This window comes from Pistacia vera, unplaced genomic scaffold (assembly GCF_008641045.1).
Source record: "Pistacia vera cultivar Batoury unplaced genomic scaffold, PisVer_v2 Contig322, whole genome shotgun sequence".
Lineage (NCBI taxonomy): Eukaryota > Viridiplantae > Streptophyta > Magnoliopsida > Sapindales > Anacardiaceae > Pistacia > Pistacia vera.
The window spans coordinates 363825-383682 of NW_022196138.1; the positions used below are offsets into that span (position 1 = coordinate 363825).

Below are 19858 nucleotides of genomic sequence, written 5' to 3' on the forward strand. Positions count from 1 at the left end.
ATTCACGTATCTAAATAATGGCCCGGACCCCTATTCTATCTTCACATTTTTTTTTTTTTTATGATCAAAAGTGTTTAGATTAGTTTATGTGTACATCAACTAATTTTTAAAACTTTAAAATTATCAATTAGATAATGATTTTAATAACTATTTTATTAACAGTAGAAAAAAAAACTTAAATTAAAGACTTCGTAAATAATAGACTTAAAATTCTAACAATTCATCACCTATTTTAATCATTTAATCTCGGAAAAAGGAAAGTCAAGTCGGTTCTTTCACTGTTTGTTTCTGTCTCCACGGGAAACTTCAATTAATTTAGGGGACAGATAAAGATTCAAAATTGTGGCCAAGAAGCCATGATATTGAAAGTTACAGTTGTAAGAAAGACGTACATGCAAGAGATATATACAAGTGAACAATATTCCAAGCACATTATTTTTTTTTTTCATACTAAAAATAACTTTTAATGGATTCAGATTTTAAGAATCATATTCTGTAAATTCACAATATTTATATTGTTGATATAATATGATAAATATTTTTATCATGTTTAAGAACAGTATTAAATATTTATTATATATCCTAGTTCCAATCTGTCACCCATGTGATATACATTGTATTTATTATTACCATGTCAATCACTTGCTTAACTTTTTTCATACAAAAATAACTTCAATTGGTTACGAATTTTAACACTAAATTAACACATTTTTCTTCATTTCTCAAAGATCTTTTATTATTTTAATTATCAAAACAAAGTAACCAACCCTTTTTAGTCTTTAATTAGCATTGACTTTTTATCACATGTTATGTTGAAAATTATTGAAGCAAACTAAAACTTACATGAGATCTTTAGGACTCCATAGAATGGCATAATGGTGAAAATTTTTGGTGGGATCAAACCATAAATGAAATTTCATTTCCTCCCAATGATTTTTCTCTCCACTCCCTCTAATGTAACATTTGTTTGTAAAGTATAAGGCTTCCCAAATGTTGTTCCAAGAAACCATGTCCACTTCATCATGTTGCCCTGAGAGCCTCACTATTTGAAAGCTGCAAAACATTGTATTGAAAATTCATGTCATAGTCAATACAAAGATGAAGAAATATAATGTTTACAGGGAGAAGGAATTGAGCTCAAACCTATGCCTAGCTCTCATATGTCCAGCACCCTTTTCGGGAAGAGAAGTGTCAATTTATACACCTTTGAACTCAATGTAATGAGTGTTTTGCAAGTTGTTTTGACACATAGAAGGCTCTCGTCCATTCATCTCTTGAAATGAGATAGGGTTGGTATGAATATCTTTAAGGAGATATGGGCTTGGCAGCTAGTACAAAAAGACATTTATTGCGCTGATATAAGCGTGATTTTTTAGGCATAACAGAAGCCCTATAGTTTTTGGAGTGCGTAATGGCGCTTCAGAAACTAAGGTCTTTGATTTGAATGGCTGTTGGACTATAGGCTGTAGTCTCGAACTGAAGAACTCGAACTATTCATGGCACGATCGAGTGCTGAGAGCTAGGAGCTGATCGCGATCTGGGAGCTAGAAGTTAATAACGATTTGATAGGAGCTCGACCTGAGAGCATAACGAGCTCCACCGCTCGACCTGAGAGCATAACGAGCTCAATTTGAGAGATCGACCTGAGATCAAGAGATCAGCGATCTGAAGCCGAAGATCAAGTCGACCTGAGCGTGCGATCTGCGATCTGGCCACGCGATCGACAGAATTCTTATGCGTATGATCTGAGATCTGGCCACGCGATTGGAGAATTCTGACGCGTGCGATCTGCGATCTGGCCACGCGATTGGAGAATTCTAACGCGTGCGATCTGCGATCTGGCCACGCGATTGGAGAATTCTAACGCGTGCGATCTGCGATCTGGCCACGCAATTGGAGAATTCTAACGCGTGCGATCTGCGATTTGGCCACGCGATTGGAGAATTCTAACGCGTGCGATCTACGATCTGGCCACACGTTTGGAGAATTTTGACGATCTGAGCATGCCATCAAGGAACTTGGACGCAGGTTTGAGACCTGCATAGGCCACCAAACTGTTGACACTTGATTTTGGATGCTAACGACTCGCACGTGCAAAGTGCTAAGAGGATCTTAGAAATTACACGTGATGGATCTATGAGATTTGAATATGGAGCTGAGATTATATATGTTGCAGAAAACATAAATAATAGGCTAACAAGAGAGGTTTTTATAGTGGTTCGGATGCTCAAACAAGTGACTCCTACATCCACTGTTATTTTATTGATCTCTGACTATTTCTATGATATTGCCCGTAAGGCATACAAAGATGAAGAAATACAGTGTTTACAGAGAGAAAGAATTGAGCTCAAATCTATGCCTAGCTCTCATATGCCCAACCCCCCTTGTCGGGAAGAGAAGTGTCAATTTATACACCTTTGAACTCAGTGTAATGAATGTTTTGCAAGTTGCCTTGACACATGGAAGGCTCTCGTCCATTCATCTCTTGAAATAAAATAGGGTTGGTATGAATATCTTTGAGAAGATATGGCCTTAACAATTAGTACAAAAAAACATTTATTGTGCTGATATAAGCGTGACTTTTTAGGCATAATATTCATAAATCATTTTCATGGCTCCTCAATTTGACAATGACTTGAACAATAAAAAACTTTTGCTTTATTTTGGATATGACAAGGGCAAACACCAAGGCCAATGGCCCATCCTTCTTTTTTTTTTTATTTGGGTGGCCCAGTGAACCCATTTCTTCTTTACTTACATTCTCCACCTCATGATATTCTTTTCTCTCATTTATTGCTCACTTCTCTCGCTCTCACAATTTTGTATTTTTTTTTTCTAATATATTTTGGTACACAAATAGCACCAATACAAGAATAAAAATTTCAACCCATTTCAAAACACCCTTTTCAAAATTTCAAAACAAAAATAGAGAGAAAATAAATAACAAGCCAAGAAAAAAAAAATTACAAATTTCGAGTTTTACTTCAACTTCCAACACTCTGGTGTTAAAGAATGATCTCTCTTGGGGTCCTTGCAATAGTCATATACCATATGTTGGGTTTGAGCCCATCTCATTGCCCAATATTGTTGCCGGCTTAACCTGCCGGACGGGTACGGAGAGGCAGAGACAGGGTTGCACCGAGCAGGTGCATAGGCGGTGCAACCAGTAGCTTTGAAATTGGTATATCTAGCTACAAATGGTTGGTATCTATAATCAGCTTTGTATTTTCCATCTTCTGTTGCCCAAGATGAGGCATCCCAAATTGAACCATATACCCACATTGGCCTTAGGGGAAATGTTGCTGCACTCTTCCTTGGATACCTCCTTATGGGCACATCATCCACAAAGAATCTGAAAATGATATGAATCAATAAGTTAATAATTCAATCAAAGCATTAAGTTAATAAATTTGTAAATTCTAATAATTATGTAAATAGTAGATGATTAGTTCAATTATCGCCCATGTCAAGTCACTTGGCCCTTGAAAGATTATTATACATTTTGGTCAAGTTATTAACGATTAAAGTTTAATATGAAACTATAGTTCTCAGCCAAAGAGAATAATATACAAGTGAACAATATTCCAAGCACATTATTTTATTTTTTTCATACTAAAAATAACTTTTAATGGATTCAGATTTTAAGAATCAATATATTCTTGTAAATTCACAATATATTATATTGTTGATATATAATATGATAAATATTTTTATCATGTTCTAAGAACAGTTATTAAATGATTTATTATATATCCTAGTTCCAATCTGTCACCCATGTGATATACATTGTATTTATTATTACCATGTCAAATCACTTGCTTAACTTTTTTCATGCAAAAAAAAAAAAAAAAACTGTCAATTGGCTACGAATTTTAACACTAAATTAACACATTTTTTCTTCATTTCTCAAAGATCTTTTATTTATTTAATTATCAAAAACAAAGTAACCAAACCCTTTTTAGTCTTTTAATTAACTTAATGACTTTTTATCACATGTTATGTTGAAAATTATTGAAGCAAACTAAAACTTACATGAGATCTTTAGGACTCCATAGAATGGCATAATGGTGAAAATTTTTGGTGGGATCAAACCATAAATGAAATTTCATTTCTCTCCCAATGATTTTTCCATCTCCACTCCCTCTAATGTAAACATTTGTTTGTAAAGTATAAGGCTTCCCAAATGTTGTTCCAAGAAACTCAATGTCCACTTCATCATGTTGCCCTGAATGAGCCTCACTATTTGAAAGCTGCAAAAACATTGTATTGAAAATTCATTTCATATTAAAGAAAATAAATGTTAACAGAGGTCAGTCCAATTAATCTCACATAAAATGCTGTAATGACTCCTGCAGTATAACCAGGTTGAAGCTTAATGGATGCTCCAAAATAGCCTGACCTGAAAGGCTTAACTGACTTGAACCCACTTCCTGTCATCAAAGATCATGAAAAGGGATTTCAGAAAAAGAGAAGAAAGAGATTTCTGGAAGTAATAAAACTTTGAGTTGAAATTAAATTACCTGAAGTGTTATCAAGCCAGATTGTTAATGCATTTTTGTCAACAGATTGGTGTTGAGGACCCCAGAGATTTCTGAAGCCTTTGTAGAAGCTCATGGACCTGAATTTGGAGCTTGGCCAGTAGCCTGGAGAGGGTGGCCAATAGGCATTGGTGAAAGGAAGAACAAGAAAGAGAAGAGAGAAGAGGAAGAGGAAGAGCTGAGCCATGAAGAAGAAGAAGAAGATTGAGCAAAGAGAAGTGGGAAGATTATGTGAATATAAATGCAAAATGAGAGAGTGAGTGAGTGAATGATCAAAAGAGTATGGCAGTACAGTTGCTATAAATAAAAATATTAGTGGACCCAGACCCTCCTTAGAATAGTAAAGAAGATGTTGATGAAAAGTAAATAGGCTAAAAAAATTATACAAATTGCAGTTGTTGAATTGAAAGGTCATACTATTAGAATCTTACATCCACTAGCCATACTCATGCTTATTGGGTTATAAGAGAGGGTAATCCTCTCATTCAACAAGACCTTATTGGATGAGGATTTAGCCCCACCTTAAATTCTATCATGATATCAGAGCCCAAATTCAGTTGAGTAGAGTGCTTGACTAGCGGGTGGGGAATTAGAACTAACAACTACCTCCATTAATAGGTGAGGAGTTAGAGCTAACAACTACCTCCATTAACAGGCATGATCCAACATATTGGCTTGACCGTGAGGAAGAATGTTAGAGTCCTACACCGACTAAACACGCTCAAACTTATTGGGTTATAAGAGAGTATAATTCTCTCATTCAACAAGGTCTTATTAGGTGAGGAATCAGACCCACCTCAAATTCTATCACATACAAAACCAGAATATTTATCCACCGTGTAAAATGTAGAAAATACTTAATACGTGTTTTTCCCCATTGGAAGTTCACAACTACTCCCATTCCCATTCTTTATGAGAAACATGTTCACTTGCGGAAAGATAGGATTAAATAATATGAATGTAGAATATAGGTAGATGGGCATCTTTTAAATCTCCTTTTTGGTGAAGACGAACCTTAAATAACTCATTCAGATACATATCTATTTGTATTTTAGATTGAAATTCAAAAACCCTTTAAAGTTAGTTTAACCCTTAACCATTTAAGCACCCTCCCATTACAAGCCGTTTTTAAGGATGAGTTCTACCCATTTGTGATTGTTTTAAGTCTTACATCTCCTTTTGGGTGCGGATTTCAGATAACTATTTGTATTTTAGATGGAAGTTCAAATACCCTTTTCCCATATAAAAGCTTGGAGAGTCCTGGATAACTGTAACTTTGAAGAGTATTGGATCTTGGAAGTTACTTGTGACTTTAGGGTTGGGACTTTCTGCACAGAAGTTGGCGTCAAGTTTTCTTTCCTCATTTAAAGCTACATAAAAATTTGTCTGGTTCTTTAAAGCAAACATTGTCTTATTACTCTCAAATATTGTGCTTTTTAGTTTTTACCATTCCATTTTTCTTCCAGGGCATAGAGGATCAATGTGGGTCAGAATCAGATGCTGATACAGTCAATTTTTTGTGAGTAATGATATATATTTCATCCTCGCAGCTTCATTACCAAAGTGGGTCATCAAGTTTCCCATCTGGGCCCTCGTGTTTGATTTCATTATGATCCTATTCTTGCCATTGATTCACTCATCAAATGGAATAATATTGTATTAATAATCATAAAAGTTTTATGTGGTGATGAATTTGAGATTAAAGACCGTTATCTTCTTTATAATATCTCTTTTTATTCATTCATTATTATACCATTTTTGGTTCAAGTCTATGCCATAATTCACTCAGTTAAACAATATCCTTACACTATTTTATAAATTTAAGTTGATTTTTTATTGTATATTAAAACAATACCAAACTCACCCCTACGCCATAATTCATGTATCTAAACAATCGCCCGGACCTCTATTCTATCTTTCACATTTTTTTTTTTTTTTTTATGATCGAAAGTATTCATGTCAGCTTACGTATAACTCAAGTAATTTTTGAAACCTTAAAATCATTAATCGGATATGAGTTTCATAGTTATCCCTATTAACCAAAAAAAAAAAAAACTTAAATTCGGGTCTTCTTAAAGAGTAATACTACACTTACATCATTTTGTAAACATCACGATGTAGCATATATTACAAACACATAAATTTTATTATAATATTAAAAAATTAAAAAAATTAAAATTTTATGTAATTATAACATATATTATACTATAATATAATAAAAATTATATAAAATAATGATATAAATATAACATTACTCATAATTAAATAATAAATTTAAAAATCTCAATCCACCAACTTAATCACCAATTTTAATCATTTAATCTGGGGAAAAGGAAAGTCAAAGTCGGTTCTTTCACTGTTTGTTTCTGTCTCCACGGGAAACTTCAATTAATTTAGGGGACAGATAAAGATTCAAAATTGTGGCCAAGAAGCCATGATATTGAAAGTTACAGTTGTAAGAAAGACGTACATACAATCATGGACTGAAAATCAAAATTAACGGATCCCTTTCTTCATTGAAAAGAAAGCACAATTAAATCGATAAATAAATGAAACCGACACGGCGACAACTTCTCCCTGCTACAACAACAATATGGGGCTAATTTTTTAGACTAAATTATTTATCACCAAATCAGTGTTAAATTTAACTTCACACTGTTGTGTCGGCCAAGCAGAAAATGAGGTAGCATTTGGCCCTTCGTGCCGACAAATTAGGAGATTATAGGTACGTTTTTACGTACATTCATATTCATTTTCCTCTTCCTTTACGTAACATATTTTGGCTCTTTTCTTCTGCTTTTAGACCCACTGTTAATGCCCCTTCTAATCAATTGTTACTAATCTTAGTACTGTATTTTGTTTCTTTAAAGTAACATTTAATCCAATACATTTTGGTTTTTAATGTTAACATATAATTAAACTTGTAATCTGATATGATTTGACAAGAATCTTTGTCAGTTTTATGTTTTTAGTTTATAAATTTTACATTAATCCATTGGTACAACGTTTAATTTAACAAAAATTACCAAAAAAAAAAAAAGGTCTAATTAAGTGGACCTATCAGGCCCAATAATTTGTAAGAAGATTCATTCTATGAGTCAATCTATTCTACGAGTTGGACTATACTACGAGTCAGCCCTCTCCACAAATTGGATTGTTTTACAAGTTGGGCCCTCTACGATTAGAGTCACCCTACGAACTAGACCAATTTATATTCTAGGTTGCTCCATGAATTAGGCCTTTCTAGAAGCTAAGCTAAATTGGACTCCAACTTATTAGTCCATATGCATTCCAAAAAAATGACTCAAAGTCCTACTTGCTTCCTACTTCATCAAGATTCATAATCTTACATGAACTAGTATCCATATTTCTACATGGATAAACATTACGTCTTTCCTATTTACTAAAACTTCTAAACTAGAACTTTGAATTCTACTAGGACTCAAGTCTCCCTGGCTCATTGTATAAACAATGGTCAAGCCTCTCATTATTCATTTATAGACAACTCATAACTTAGTTCTCAAAGTTCTTGCTCTTAAGATCTGTCATCTTTCCCTGTCGTAAAGCTTAGTTCCAACTAACTTTACCTCTTTTAGCCATCGAAAAGTCGTGCTCCCACCATTTTACGATTGTCTTGTCCTAGCCACATTCTTATAGTAAACCCTTTCCCGCTCTCAACCTTCACTAAATTGCCTTCAACTGTACTAACTTAAGTGTCGGAGTACCTATGACAGACACCACATCAGTGTCTCCAAAGCCTTCATGTTTGTTCTCTTTATCTCTACAGGTCCATACGATTGTCAGTGGATCATTCCTCATAGGATTCTTCTCTTTCGAATCAACCGTAGATTTTATTGTCTACAATTTATGATATCAAACATCTTTTCTCCTTTTCAAAATTGTTGGAAGGAAGTTTTTAATACTATTTTTTAATATTAACCATTAATTGAAATTGCTGCAAGTTTGTGGATTTGAGGTGAAATTTCAAGCTTTTATTCTATTTTTACCTCAAAACCACTAAGTTGGTACCAAGTTTTATACTATTTCACTATTAATTTATGTCACATTAAGTTTTTAGGTGAAAATTTAGATACTACGTGTCATCGATTTATTAATATACGATCCCTAAAAAATAAAGCTTTATACTATGCACGTTTATTTTGTGTTATTGCCTTTAATAATTGGATATTGTACTAATTGAAGGAACACAAAGTCGTTAGAATTTGGAATATATGTCCGAAATTAATACTGTTTATTCCTTGACAAATATCTCACACCAATTGGCATTTAAGAGAAGTAACTCCTCTTAATCATTTTGTTTATCCTTATTATTAGGTTAATGATGATGTCTAATTGGCCCTATAATCTTATCAACTTTTAGTCTCCTTCAACTAATCCAATAAGTGATGGAGTAATTCAAATACCCCCCTCAATTTTTCAAAACTTTTAAATAGCTGTTAAATTTGGGTGCATTTGTTGAAGTTTTGGGAATTAGTTAACAGGCACCCTTTAGATACCGTTTCATTTAATGGTAAGAATGTATAGAGACTAAAATTACTCATACATCATTCATTATTTATTAATACAAAATTACGATGCACATGAATTTTTTTTTTTTTTTTCAATTGTAGAGAAAAGAAGTGTAAAAAAAGAATTATTTAGGTTGTGATTACTTTAATATTCTAACACTATTCTATCATACTATCCTATCTTATCCAATCCAATGAAATAATTATTTTTCTATTCAACGCAAAATCCAATCATATTCTATTCAACTTAAAACATTTAACAATTATTTTTCTTAATAAAAGTTTATAAATTGACAAACATACCCTCACCCACCAAACTATTGCCGACATTCGGCCACCACTGTCGGACAGTGGCTTGAAAGTCGTTGGAATGGCGCACGACCAGCTAAATTTAGCTGGTTGTGCACCGATATTACTGTTTCTGGCAATAGTTGGATGGGTGAGGGTATTTTTGTTAATTTATAAACTTTTATTGTAAGGGGTTAAAAATAATCTAAATATTTTCCAAAACATATTCTCAGAACCCTATCCTATCCTATTTGATTAAATAGTATTTTATTATAAAATACTATTCTAAAAAATAACACAAAAGCAGCTTAATTTTAGTAAATGATAATAAGGATATAATAGGCATTTCATATATTATAACGGCTTCATTAATTACGGGTAGTTTTTAAATAATTACATAAACTTAGCATCCTAACTTATTTGTAATAACTCTCTCTAGCTAGTATACTTTGAGAAAATATATTATAAAATCACTAAATATGTTATAAAAAACATATATGTACATAAGTATAAGATAGTGGGCCCAAAAATAACATTACTTTTATATACAAATCTCTACATCAAATACCATAGTCACAAAAATAAACTCAAAATACAGTTAGACAATGTTGCCTTTCTCCTCCGCTACTTGACGTCCGATCCGACCGCACCTCATCTACTACCTGCAAAAATAGTGAAATCAACGGGGTGAACACTAATTGCTCAGTAAGTAAACCCACAATACTTCTATTCTTTCTCCGTTACTCAGATCCTAGATTTTCTTTTCTTACACCAAACTTTTCAATTATTCCCTACCCTTTATAAGATTCTAGTTTCTCACTTACCGATATGTACGCACAAATAGGGAAACTAACTCAGGATAGTAGAAATGGCATGATGCATATGCACAAATGCATAAACTTTTTCTATGCATTGCATTTTCTTTTTTCTTTTTCTATTTTCTTATTTTGTTTTCTTTCTTTTTTCCACGTTTCTTTCTTTTTCTATTTCTCTTCTTCTTTTATATTTCTCTTCTTTCTTTTCTGTTTCTATTCTTTCTTTTCTATTTCTCTTCTTTCTTTTCTCTTCTTTCTTTCTTTTTCTATTCTTTTCTTTCTTTTCTTTTTTCTTTTTTTATTTTCTATTTCTTTTCTTTTCTTTTCTTTTCTATTCTTGTTTGTCGATCGAACTCGGTTGAGGCACGGATTCAGAACCCTGACCATGTGAGTGGATACAGTCCTTATCTACATGCACTTCTAACGGACTGTACAAATTCTTCTCTCTTATTTTGAGTCCGCTCACTAAAGGCAGCATGCATGTAGGTGTGCTCTGCTGGGTACAGTCCTCATCCATACACTTCTAACGGACTGTACAAATTCTTCTTTCTTATTCTGAGGCCGTTCACTAAAGGCGACATGCATGTGGGCTATTCTTCTTTTCGGTCACTCACGGGTTCCCCATCGCAACAACCTTCTCTTCTCTTATCTTTTTACATTTCTTTAAATAAAATTTCATATTTGAACTTCTTTAATTATATTCTTTAGAGGATGATTCTACAATTTATTTCTTTTCTTTCTTTCTCTTTATTCTTTAATGTTCTCCTACATGTGTATGTGCATGGAAATATGCTCATTCTTTTCTATTCTTTCTAAATGCAAATGTGAGAATGTGAGAATGTATTATGGCATATAAAGATATCATTAGGGAACTAGTATTCTCTACCAACAATATTCCCATACTTGAAATCAATCATAGATTATTAGACTAAAAATAAACTAATAAATTGGAAGCACTTTTGAGGTAGTTATTCTGCACAGGTCATATTTAAGGAGGCATATCTCGAGTTATACACATCGGATTGCTATAGTCTTGGTCTCATTTTAAAGCTTAGAGAAAGGGCTACAACTTTTGTGTTTAGGTCTCAACCCAGTTCGATATGTAAGATGCTCAAAAATCACTCAAAAAGCCATGGATTTGACAGAGCAACCATGGTAACATGTTTTCTCTAGGGATTTTCATCAAACAATTCATATGCACATGCAAATACTAAGTTGACTACACTTCCACATCTTTCTCAAGCCACCAAAATAGGAGTAAGAACTCCCTAAAGCCAACAATCAACCTAACTGAAATTTATCCTCCACCTTTCCACATCCATACTTTCATTTTTCATCCAAAATTCCATCAACTCAACACATACAAATACATCAATTCTCATCACATATTAATAAATCAATTCTCATCCCATACTAATAAATCAATTCTCTAAACATACTAATGAATCAATTTTTCATCGCATACTACTAATTCACTTCCCATCGTATACTAATAAATTACTTATCATGGTCATGAAATTCACATATCAAACAACCTCAATTTTCAATCCATAATTTCTCATCATCCAAACACACATACAACATAAAATAAATTTCTCTACACAACTTGTGATTAAATCAAGGCTAAAGTTGGATTCACTTACCTTGAATTTAAGCAACTCCAGCACTATAATCTCTCTTTGGTAGAATTCTCTTTCCTCTTAAACCCTAAGCATATACAACCATAAGAATTCAAAACTTTAAAATTTAATCTCACTTCTTGGTGCAAGAATCTTACATTTGGATGCTTAGGATTGAAAATATATCAAAATCTAGCCAAAATCCTATGAATTTCCTTGGAAATTTAGTGAAGAAATTTGAGAGAATTTGGGTAGAGAAATGGCATGAATGGAGGGGTAAAGTGGCTAGGGTTTCTCCTCTTGAACTCGTATTACATAATAATATATATATAGTTTCCTATTTTACTCTTGCACTTTCTAAAAATTTCATCTATGTCCCTTAATCAATTGCAAAAATGCTCTCATTTTTTATTATCTTCCCCATGTTATTCTATTTCTTTTCACTCCCCACTCTTTCATCTAAATATGAGTGAAATGACCATTTTACCCCTAATAAGATTTTAAAGAATATTTTTCACACTTGTTCAAGATAACTTTAACAAAATTCAACTAAGGGTATTAAGGCATGAATAAAGCTACGTACCTTGATGTGGGCGTTACATTATCCTTTTTGAAATCTTGGGAGTGGTTTTTAAAATTAACCTTTATATTCCAAAAATCAAACGATCTATTTTGATTGATAATTACATCAAAACATTATTAATTTAACTAGCTTTCTATGTGCACCCAAAAAAAATTATCAATAACTTTGCCATCCCAAGTGGGGGAACCTATGATACGTTTGCGCATCTCTTTGATGGAACGGCCATTAAGGAAAGAACATCAAATTGATCAAATCAATTAATAAATAAATAACAGAGGTGTGGTATTAAAGTATAGTATCTAATTTTAAAACAAACAATAGTCCAAAAAATTGTTCTTCATTATTCTTGGATCATTTAAAAGGCCCGAATCCGACAACAATTGTAATTAAATGAGAAAGAAATTGAGATATCAGAAAAAGTAAATTAATCGTTAAATTTTGTTCATCAAATATATTTAAACAAATATCGACAACTATAAAAAACAGTAGTTTTCAAGTCAAGACTATCCTATATAATTATTGTTGAATTCTTATATGCAAAATATCATTATAATTCAATGAATAAATCCAATAGTATTTAAGTATAGAACGTTAGGGTGATCCTAACTGGGGAATTTTTTATTATAAAAATTGACCATTTATATACATAATTTGTTTTTTTGGTGACTGAGGTGTCCTAGCCAACTTGTACGTACTTTAATTAATTCCACCTTACAAGCTAAAGTTTTTTGGTAATCGGGATGTATAGGCTAGCTTGCGTGCACCTCAACTAATCTCCGGGTCCATTGAACACTCTACAAGCCCAATTTTTTTGGGTAACCGAGTTGTCCAGGCTAGCTTGTGCGTATCTCAATTAATCCCCAATGTACATTAAACACCCAACATGTCTAAAGAACCAGGTAAACCACAATGTGATAGGTGACCCTAAGGTTTGAACCTAAAAACTCAAGGAATTTAGCAAACATTCTTGACTGCCAAGCTAACCTCTTAGGGTTTATATACATAATTTTAATAAAGAGAAAACAGAGATTTGTTGTAGTTCTTTGAACTTTAATTAGATTGATCATTTGATGCTAAAGTATTTGATTAAATTAAGCTTTGGATGCTGATTAAAACAGGCACAAGTGGATTGGTGTCATTAGTACAAGCCTAATTTAAGAAATCAAAAGATTGAAAAATGGGAATATAAATAGTTGTTCCACCGACACTTAATTAAGAGACTTTTTGTAAATGATTGAAAGGTGTTAGAATTTGAGGTGGGCTTGACTCCTCACCCAATAAGGCCTTGTTGAATGGGAGGATTACTCTCTCTTATAACCCAATAGGCTTGAGCATGCCTAGTCGAAGTGGGACTCCAACACTCCCCTTCACGGTCAAGCCCATATGTTGGGTCATGCTTGTTATTGGAGGTAGTTGCTGGCTCTAACTCCTCACCCGCTGGTCAAGCGCTAAACTCAACTAAATCTGGGCTCTAATACCATGATAGAATTTAAGGTAGGCCTGACTCCTCACCTAATAAGGCCTTATTGGGTGAGGAGTCAGACCCACCTTAAATTCTATCATAGTATCAGAGCCACCCTCCCTCATCATTCCTGTTACAAGAGGGGGAGTGTTGGAGTCTCACATCGACTAGGCACGCTCAAGCCTATTGGGTTATAAGAGGGGGTAATCCTCCCATTCAACAAGGCCTTATTGGGTGAGGAGTCAGGCCCACCTTAAATTTGCCTGGTTGAATGGGAGGATTACTCTCTCTTATAACCCAATAGGCTTGAGCGTGCCTAGTCGATGTGGGACTCCAACACTCCCCCTCACGGTCAAGCCCATATGTTGGGTCATGCCTGTTATTGGAGGTAGTTGCTGGCTCTAACTCCTCATCCGCTGGTCAAGCGCTCAACTAAACCTGGGCTTTGATACCATGTTAGAATTTGAGGTGGGCCTGACTCCTTACCCAATAAGGCCTTGTTGAATGGAAGGATTACTCCCTTTTATAACCCAATAGGCTTAAGCGTGCCTAGTCGATGTGGGACTCCAACAAAAGGGTCCATATTACATACATTGCAATTGGACCTTCACTTTTATTAATACTTGGGCCACAATCTCTAGATTTTATGGACAATATATAAATTTGTTTGTTGGTAAGGACACAAAATAGGATCATTTTAATCAATTTTTTATTTTATTTTTGATTACTTCAATTCTATTTCTCTCCATACGAAGAACACAAAGTCTGGATCTTGTCGAAAATATATGTCCTTATATAGAAAGGACATGTTTTATTAAATAAATTCTGATTAGTTAAACTAATTACTTTATATAAATTATAATCCATTGAGATAAGGTTCAATTGACTTGAAATTAATTGAAAAAGAAATTAAAAAAAAATGATTGGGCTTGGGCTTGGCGATTCCAAATTGGTACTTTTTGGGCCTTTTGTAGATGGGCCTTGATCGATATAATCTTATGATATTTGATAAAAATTTATACTTTAAAACGACGGAGCTTTCACTATCGGTGAAAAAGACCGACATGTTAATAGGTTATCAAATCCAAATTGGATAGTAGAAACTTGAGAAATGAGAACCCGTGATTGTCCTTTGTGACATTAAAAATAATAAATAAATAAGAAGAGACATTAAAAAGACAATTTAAACCAATCTTAAAGTGGTTTGTTGTGAATTGTCAAAATAATAATATAAACATTATTCTCCTTTTGTGAGATGTGAGTATTATAAGAGTAAACGACTTTTTCCAATGCAAAGTTTGCCTTAATGACAATTTCCCACTCAAAAGTTTCAAAACAACTTTCCCACCTAAAGTTTATATTTCGTTACTATCCAAAGTCAATTTTGGTTATAAAAATTCTGTCAGTCACCATCATTTGAATCTTCGATCTCTTTTTTATAAAACCCCTTTTACTCCGACATTTGATTTCTTGTCGATTGCCGATCACTGCAAAATTATGGTTTTCTGTTCTTAGCTTATTTCATGTTGATTTCGGTGGCGAATATTCAATCAATCACTATCGTTCAATCCACCAGCTTCCACTCTACAAAACCCCTCTTATCCTTTTTGAAATCTTGGGAGTGGTTTCTAAAATTAACCTTTATATTTCCAAAACCAAATGATCTATTTTGATTGAAAAATTACATTAAAACATTATTAATTTAACCAGATTTCTATGTGCACCCAAAACAATTTATCAATAACTTTGCCATCCCAAGTGGGAGAACTAGGGGTGTATATGAGTTGAGCCGAGCCGAGCCGAGTATCTTGGTACTCGAGCTTGGTTCGTGATGAACAGTGATGAGCTCAAGTTCGAGCTGAGCTTGGTCGAGCTTAAATATTAGTGTTTGAGCTTGGGCTCACGAGTCTTGAGGTGTACTTGAGCTCGATGGCTGCTCATGAACCTAAAAGAAGCTGCATCTCTCAAGGCCAAACTCACCCATAATTCAACACAATCTTCCATTTCCAACACCAACAATCTTCCCAAACAACAATGAAATGACAAGTTTAAAGTTCTTGGATGAAATATGCATTACAATTGTTTGATCCATTTGTTGGATGTAATATGCATTTCTTGCACAAACACAACTACAAAAGGGTAGACACTTGACAATGCACTCCATGACGGCATGATCAATTTCTGGGGAGAGGTTTGATTTGCGATGTTAGGGTTTACAATGAAAAATCCCAAATCGATTTTGAGTTTATTGTGTGAAAGGGTGTTGTTTCTCATTTTCAAAACTTGAAAATAAAATGAAGTTTCAAAACTTGTAAATTAGTCCTCCGAGCTCGCGAGCTATGAGCCGACCTTAGCCCAGATCAAACTCGGCTCGATCCCTTTGACGAGCCACTCGATCTCGCGTTCGACTCGACTGGCTGCGAGTCGAGTGCGAGCTTTTGATGAGCCAAGTCATTCCTAGGGGGAACCCCTGATATGTTTACGCATCTCTCTTTGATGGAACAGCCATTAAATAAATAACATCAAATTGATCAAATAAATAAATAAATAAAAGAGGTGGTGGCATTAAAGTATAGTATCTAATTTTAATACAAACAATAGTCCAAAAAAGTTGTTACTTCATTATTATTGGATCATTCAAAAGGCTTGAATCCGACAACAATTCCAGTTAAATGAGAAAGAAATTGAAAATGTAAATTAATGTTTCAATTTTGTTCATAAAATATATTTAAACCAATATCTGTTAAGATTTACACAATATTATGAAAATCTTAACACTCACCCTCAAGTTGGTGCGTAGATGTCACACATGTCTAACTTGTCTAACACTTATGAGAAAATACGTTTGGAGATAGCCTTGGTAAGAAAATCGGCCAATTGATGCTCTGATCGAATCTTGGGTAGTTCAATAATCTTTTCATCCAGTTTTTCTTTGATGAAAAATCTATCTACTTCAACGTGCTTCGTACGATCATGTTGAACTAGATTGTGAGCAATGTCACATATTGTTTTATTGTCACAATAGAATTGGATTTGTTGATTATGCTGATAACCCAAATCTTGTAGTAAAAATCACTACATAATCTCTAGAATATTTTGAGATCGTATACCTAACATAACTAAAAGATTACATAATATTTACCTGATTACAAAAGATTCACACGATATTATGAAAATCTTAACAATATCGACAACTATAAAAAACAGTAGTTCTCAAGTCAGGACTAGCCTAATATAATTATCGTTGGATTCTTATATGTACAATGTCATTTCAATTCAATTAGTGAATTCAACAGAATTTAAGCACGAAATATTAGGCCGATCCTAACTAGGGAATTTTTTATTATAAAAATTGATCATTTATATACATAAATTTAATAAAGAGAAAAGAGAGATTTGTTGTAGTTCTTTTAAAAAAGAGAGATTTGTTGTAGTTCTTTTAAACGTTGGTTAGATTGATCATTAGATGCTAAAGTATTTGATTAAATTAGGCTTTGGATGCTGATTAAATCAGGCACAAGAGGATTAGTGTCATTAATACAAGCCTAATTTAAGAAATCAAATGATTGAAAAATGGGAATATAAATAGTTGTTCCACCGACACTTAATTAAGAGACCTTTTGTAAATGATTTAAAGGGTCCATATTAAATATATTGCAATTGGACCTTCTCTTTTATTAATACTTGGGGAGTGAACGACATGTTTGATAATCCGTGGATTATATGTTTTTATTAGACTTTTTAGTCGGATTTCAGATACTTCTTAGTTCATTTTGACCTTAATTGCTACTTAATTCTTTATATTTTGTGTTTCAGGCTAAAATGGGCATTTTATGCAAATAAGGAGTGAATTGGAGTTTTTGGACTCAGAAGTGAGCGGATCTCAGAAGTTGGGAAAGTTCTGAAGCAGAGTGGATGCACTACGAAGCTTGTTTCCATAAGGAGAGTGACGAAGATCGAAGATTTAAGTAAAGAAGCAAGCGGAAGGCAATTCTATAAATTTAGAATTCCACATGAAGGTTCGCCGTGGCGAAGTAAGTTGCACACGAGGGATTAATTCATTTCTTCCTTCGCCGCGGTGAAGTCTGCGAATTCCAAAAAATCCACAGTTTCATTTAGGCATTTTCCTAGGTTTTTGGGCTAAGTATAAAAGAAAAACTTAGTCATTTTTGTAGAGGTTCATGGATAGAGAGAGAGCAGCTATTTTCATTCTCTTAGGTTTAATTTGGGCGAATTTTGATTGGAAAGAGTGAAGAATGGAGATTGAAACCAGTGGATTCGTCATCTTTGGGAGATTTCTTGTCTTTTCTCTTATTTTCATTATGTTGAACATTGAGTTTTTCGTTTCTTTTGTTTGTGTTGTTGATTTAGCTATGAACTAACCCATTTTGGGTTAGGGTTTTGATGTAGTTCGAATTCTAATGGGTTAAGTAATTGATGATTATTATTTTCATATGATTTTGCTTTGATTGTGTGATTATTCTGAAGTTATTGTTTTTATGTGATGAACATGATGAGATTGAGAAATAATTCATGTTAAGCTTCTTGGGTAATCACCATTGTAGTATTAAATGCTAGAGATAGATTTAAGAATCAATGAAATCAATCTAGGGTTCTTTGTGTTTAATGAACTTTGAACTATTAGTCTTCAATTTGTTGGGTACGGAAGCTTAATAGGGAAGAGTAAGGAAATATAGCCTGAGAAGGTATATTTTATACTTTAGAGAGTTCGATTTACAATCAATGCATGTGAATATGGAATTAGCATAATCCTTAGGTTTAACCTAGAGAGTTCGAATGAAGTCAAAACCCTACCTGTTTGTTTGAATTGATTTTATCTGTGTTTTAAATCTTGCTTTCATAATTTAGTTTTGAATATTTAGAAATTTTGATTTAGTTCAGTTTAAAATTCTCCCATAAATCCAAACAATTTGATTGCTCCAACTTGAAAACAGTAGAAAAACTTAGTGCTTAGCAACCAATCCTCGTGGGAACGATACTCACTCATCACTCTATTACTTGTGCGACTAGTATATTTGTTATATATTGCATGTTGTGGTAAACACGCATCAATGTTCCCACCCAAAGTTTAGCTAACCTCAAGGTTCCCACCTCTAGTTTCATAAATTTCAAATTACTACCCTTAAATTATCTCCGTTTATGATTTTTGAATTAGATAACAATATAGATACTGTTATTACCAAACTACCATTAAAAATAAATTAAAATTATTTTTTAAACCCTAGATTTTCAAGCCGATTTGGTCGTTTCTTGGAGCCAGTGGCCTTCCTCAACACCATCAACCACCAAAACCTCACCCTCTTCCCGTGAATTCACCCACCATCACCTCCGTCGCCGTCCTAACCGCAAGTTTGGAGAAGCTTGGTTTGTTTAATTGTGGAGTTGCTTTTATTGGTAGATTTTGGAGATTTGGGGAATGTTGATAATTGATTGTGTGTAGCTTTGAGAGGTTTAGATTGATTGTGATTTATTGATGCAAATTTCTGGAATTTTTGTCATTCCTAGCTCATTCAAGTTGCTTTCTCGCCCAAATGCATACCAAGTGCTCAATGAAACGCCCCACCCATTGGGTGCAAAAGGAAGGCTGGTGGACGGCAAATGGTGAGTGAGTGGAGCTGATGTGGGGATGGGTTTTGAAGAGGGGAGAATGGGGGGTCTAATGGAGGTGGTTAGGTGAATTTCTGATAAGTGAGACGATTTGAAAATGGCTGCAAAGATGGAGGTTTGCAAAGTTGAACGCCCCCACTGGGCACAAAAGAAAGGCCGGTGGACCAAAAAGGGTTAATGAGGAAGCTGATGTTAGGGTGGGTTTTGAAGAGGGGAGAATGGGGGTTCGAATGGAGGTGGTTGGGTGAATTTCCGATGAGTGAGGCGATCGAAAAATGGTTGTAAAGATGAGGTTTGCAAAGTCGAATGGTCACCGTTTTTTGGTGAATAGAAGGTGCTCCAGTGTGGGATGAGGGTGGGGAAATGTGAGGAGGAAGCAAGGAAGAGGGAGGGGGT

General features: G+C 33.9%; 1 protein-coding gene across 1 annotated transcript; it reads right to left on the reverse strand.

The window, feature by feature from the left end:
* Nucleotides 1-2635: 2635 nt before the first annotated feature.
* Nucleotides 2636-4789, reverse strand: LOC116137292 (probable xyloglucan endotransglucosylase/hydrolase protein 32). The gene is made up of 4 exons (XM_031422978.1): nt 4521-4789; nt 4330-4430; nt 4033-4250; nt 2636-3352 (listed from the first exon to the last, which is right to left on the reverse strand). The coding sequence occupies exons 1-4, from the start codon at nt 4723-4725 to the stop codon at nt 2980-2982; spliced, it is 897 nt and encodes a 298-aa protein (XP_031278838.1). The 5' UTR covers nt 4726-4789; the 3' UTR covers nt 2636-2979.
* Between the last annotated feature and the right edge of the window lie 15069 nt (nt 4790-19858).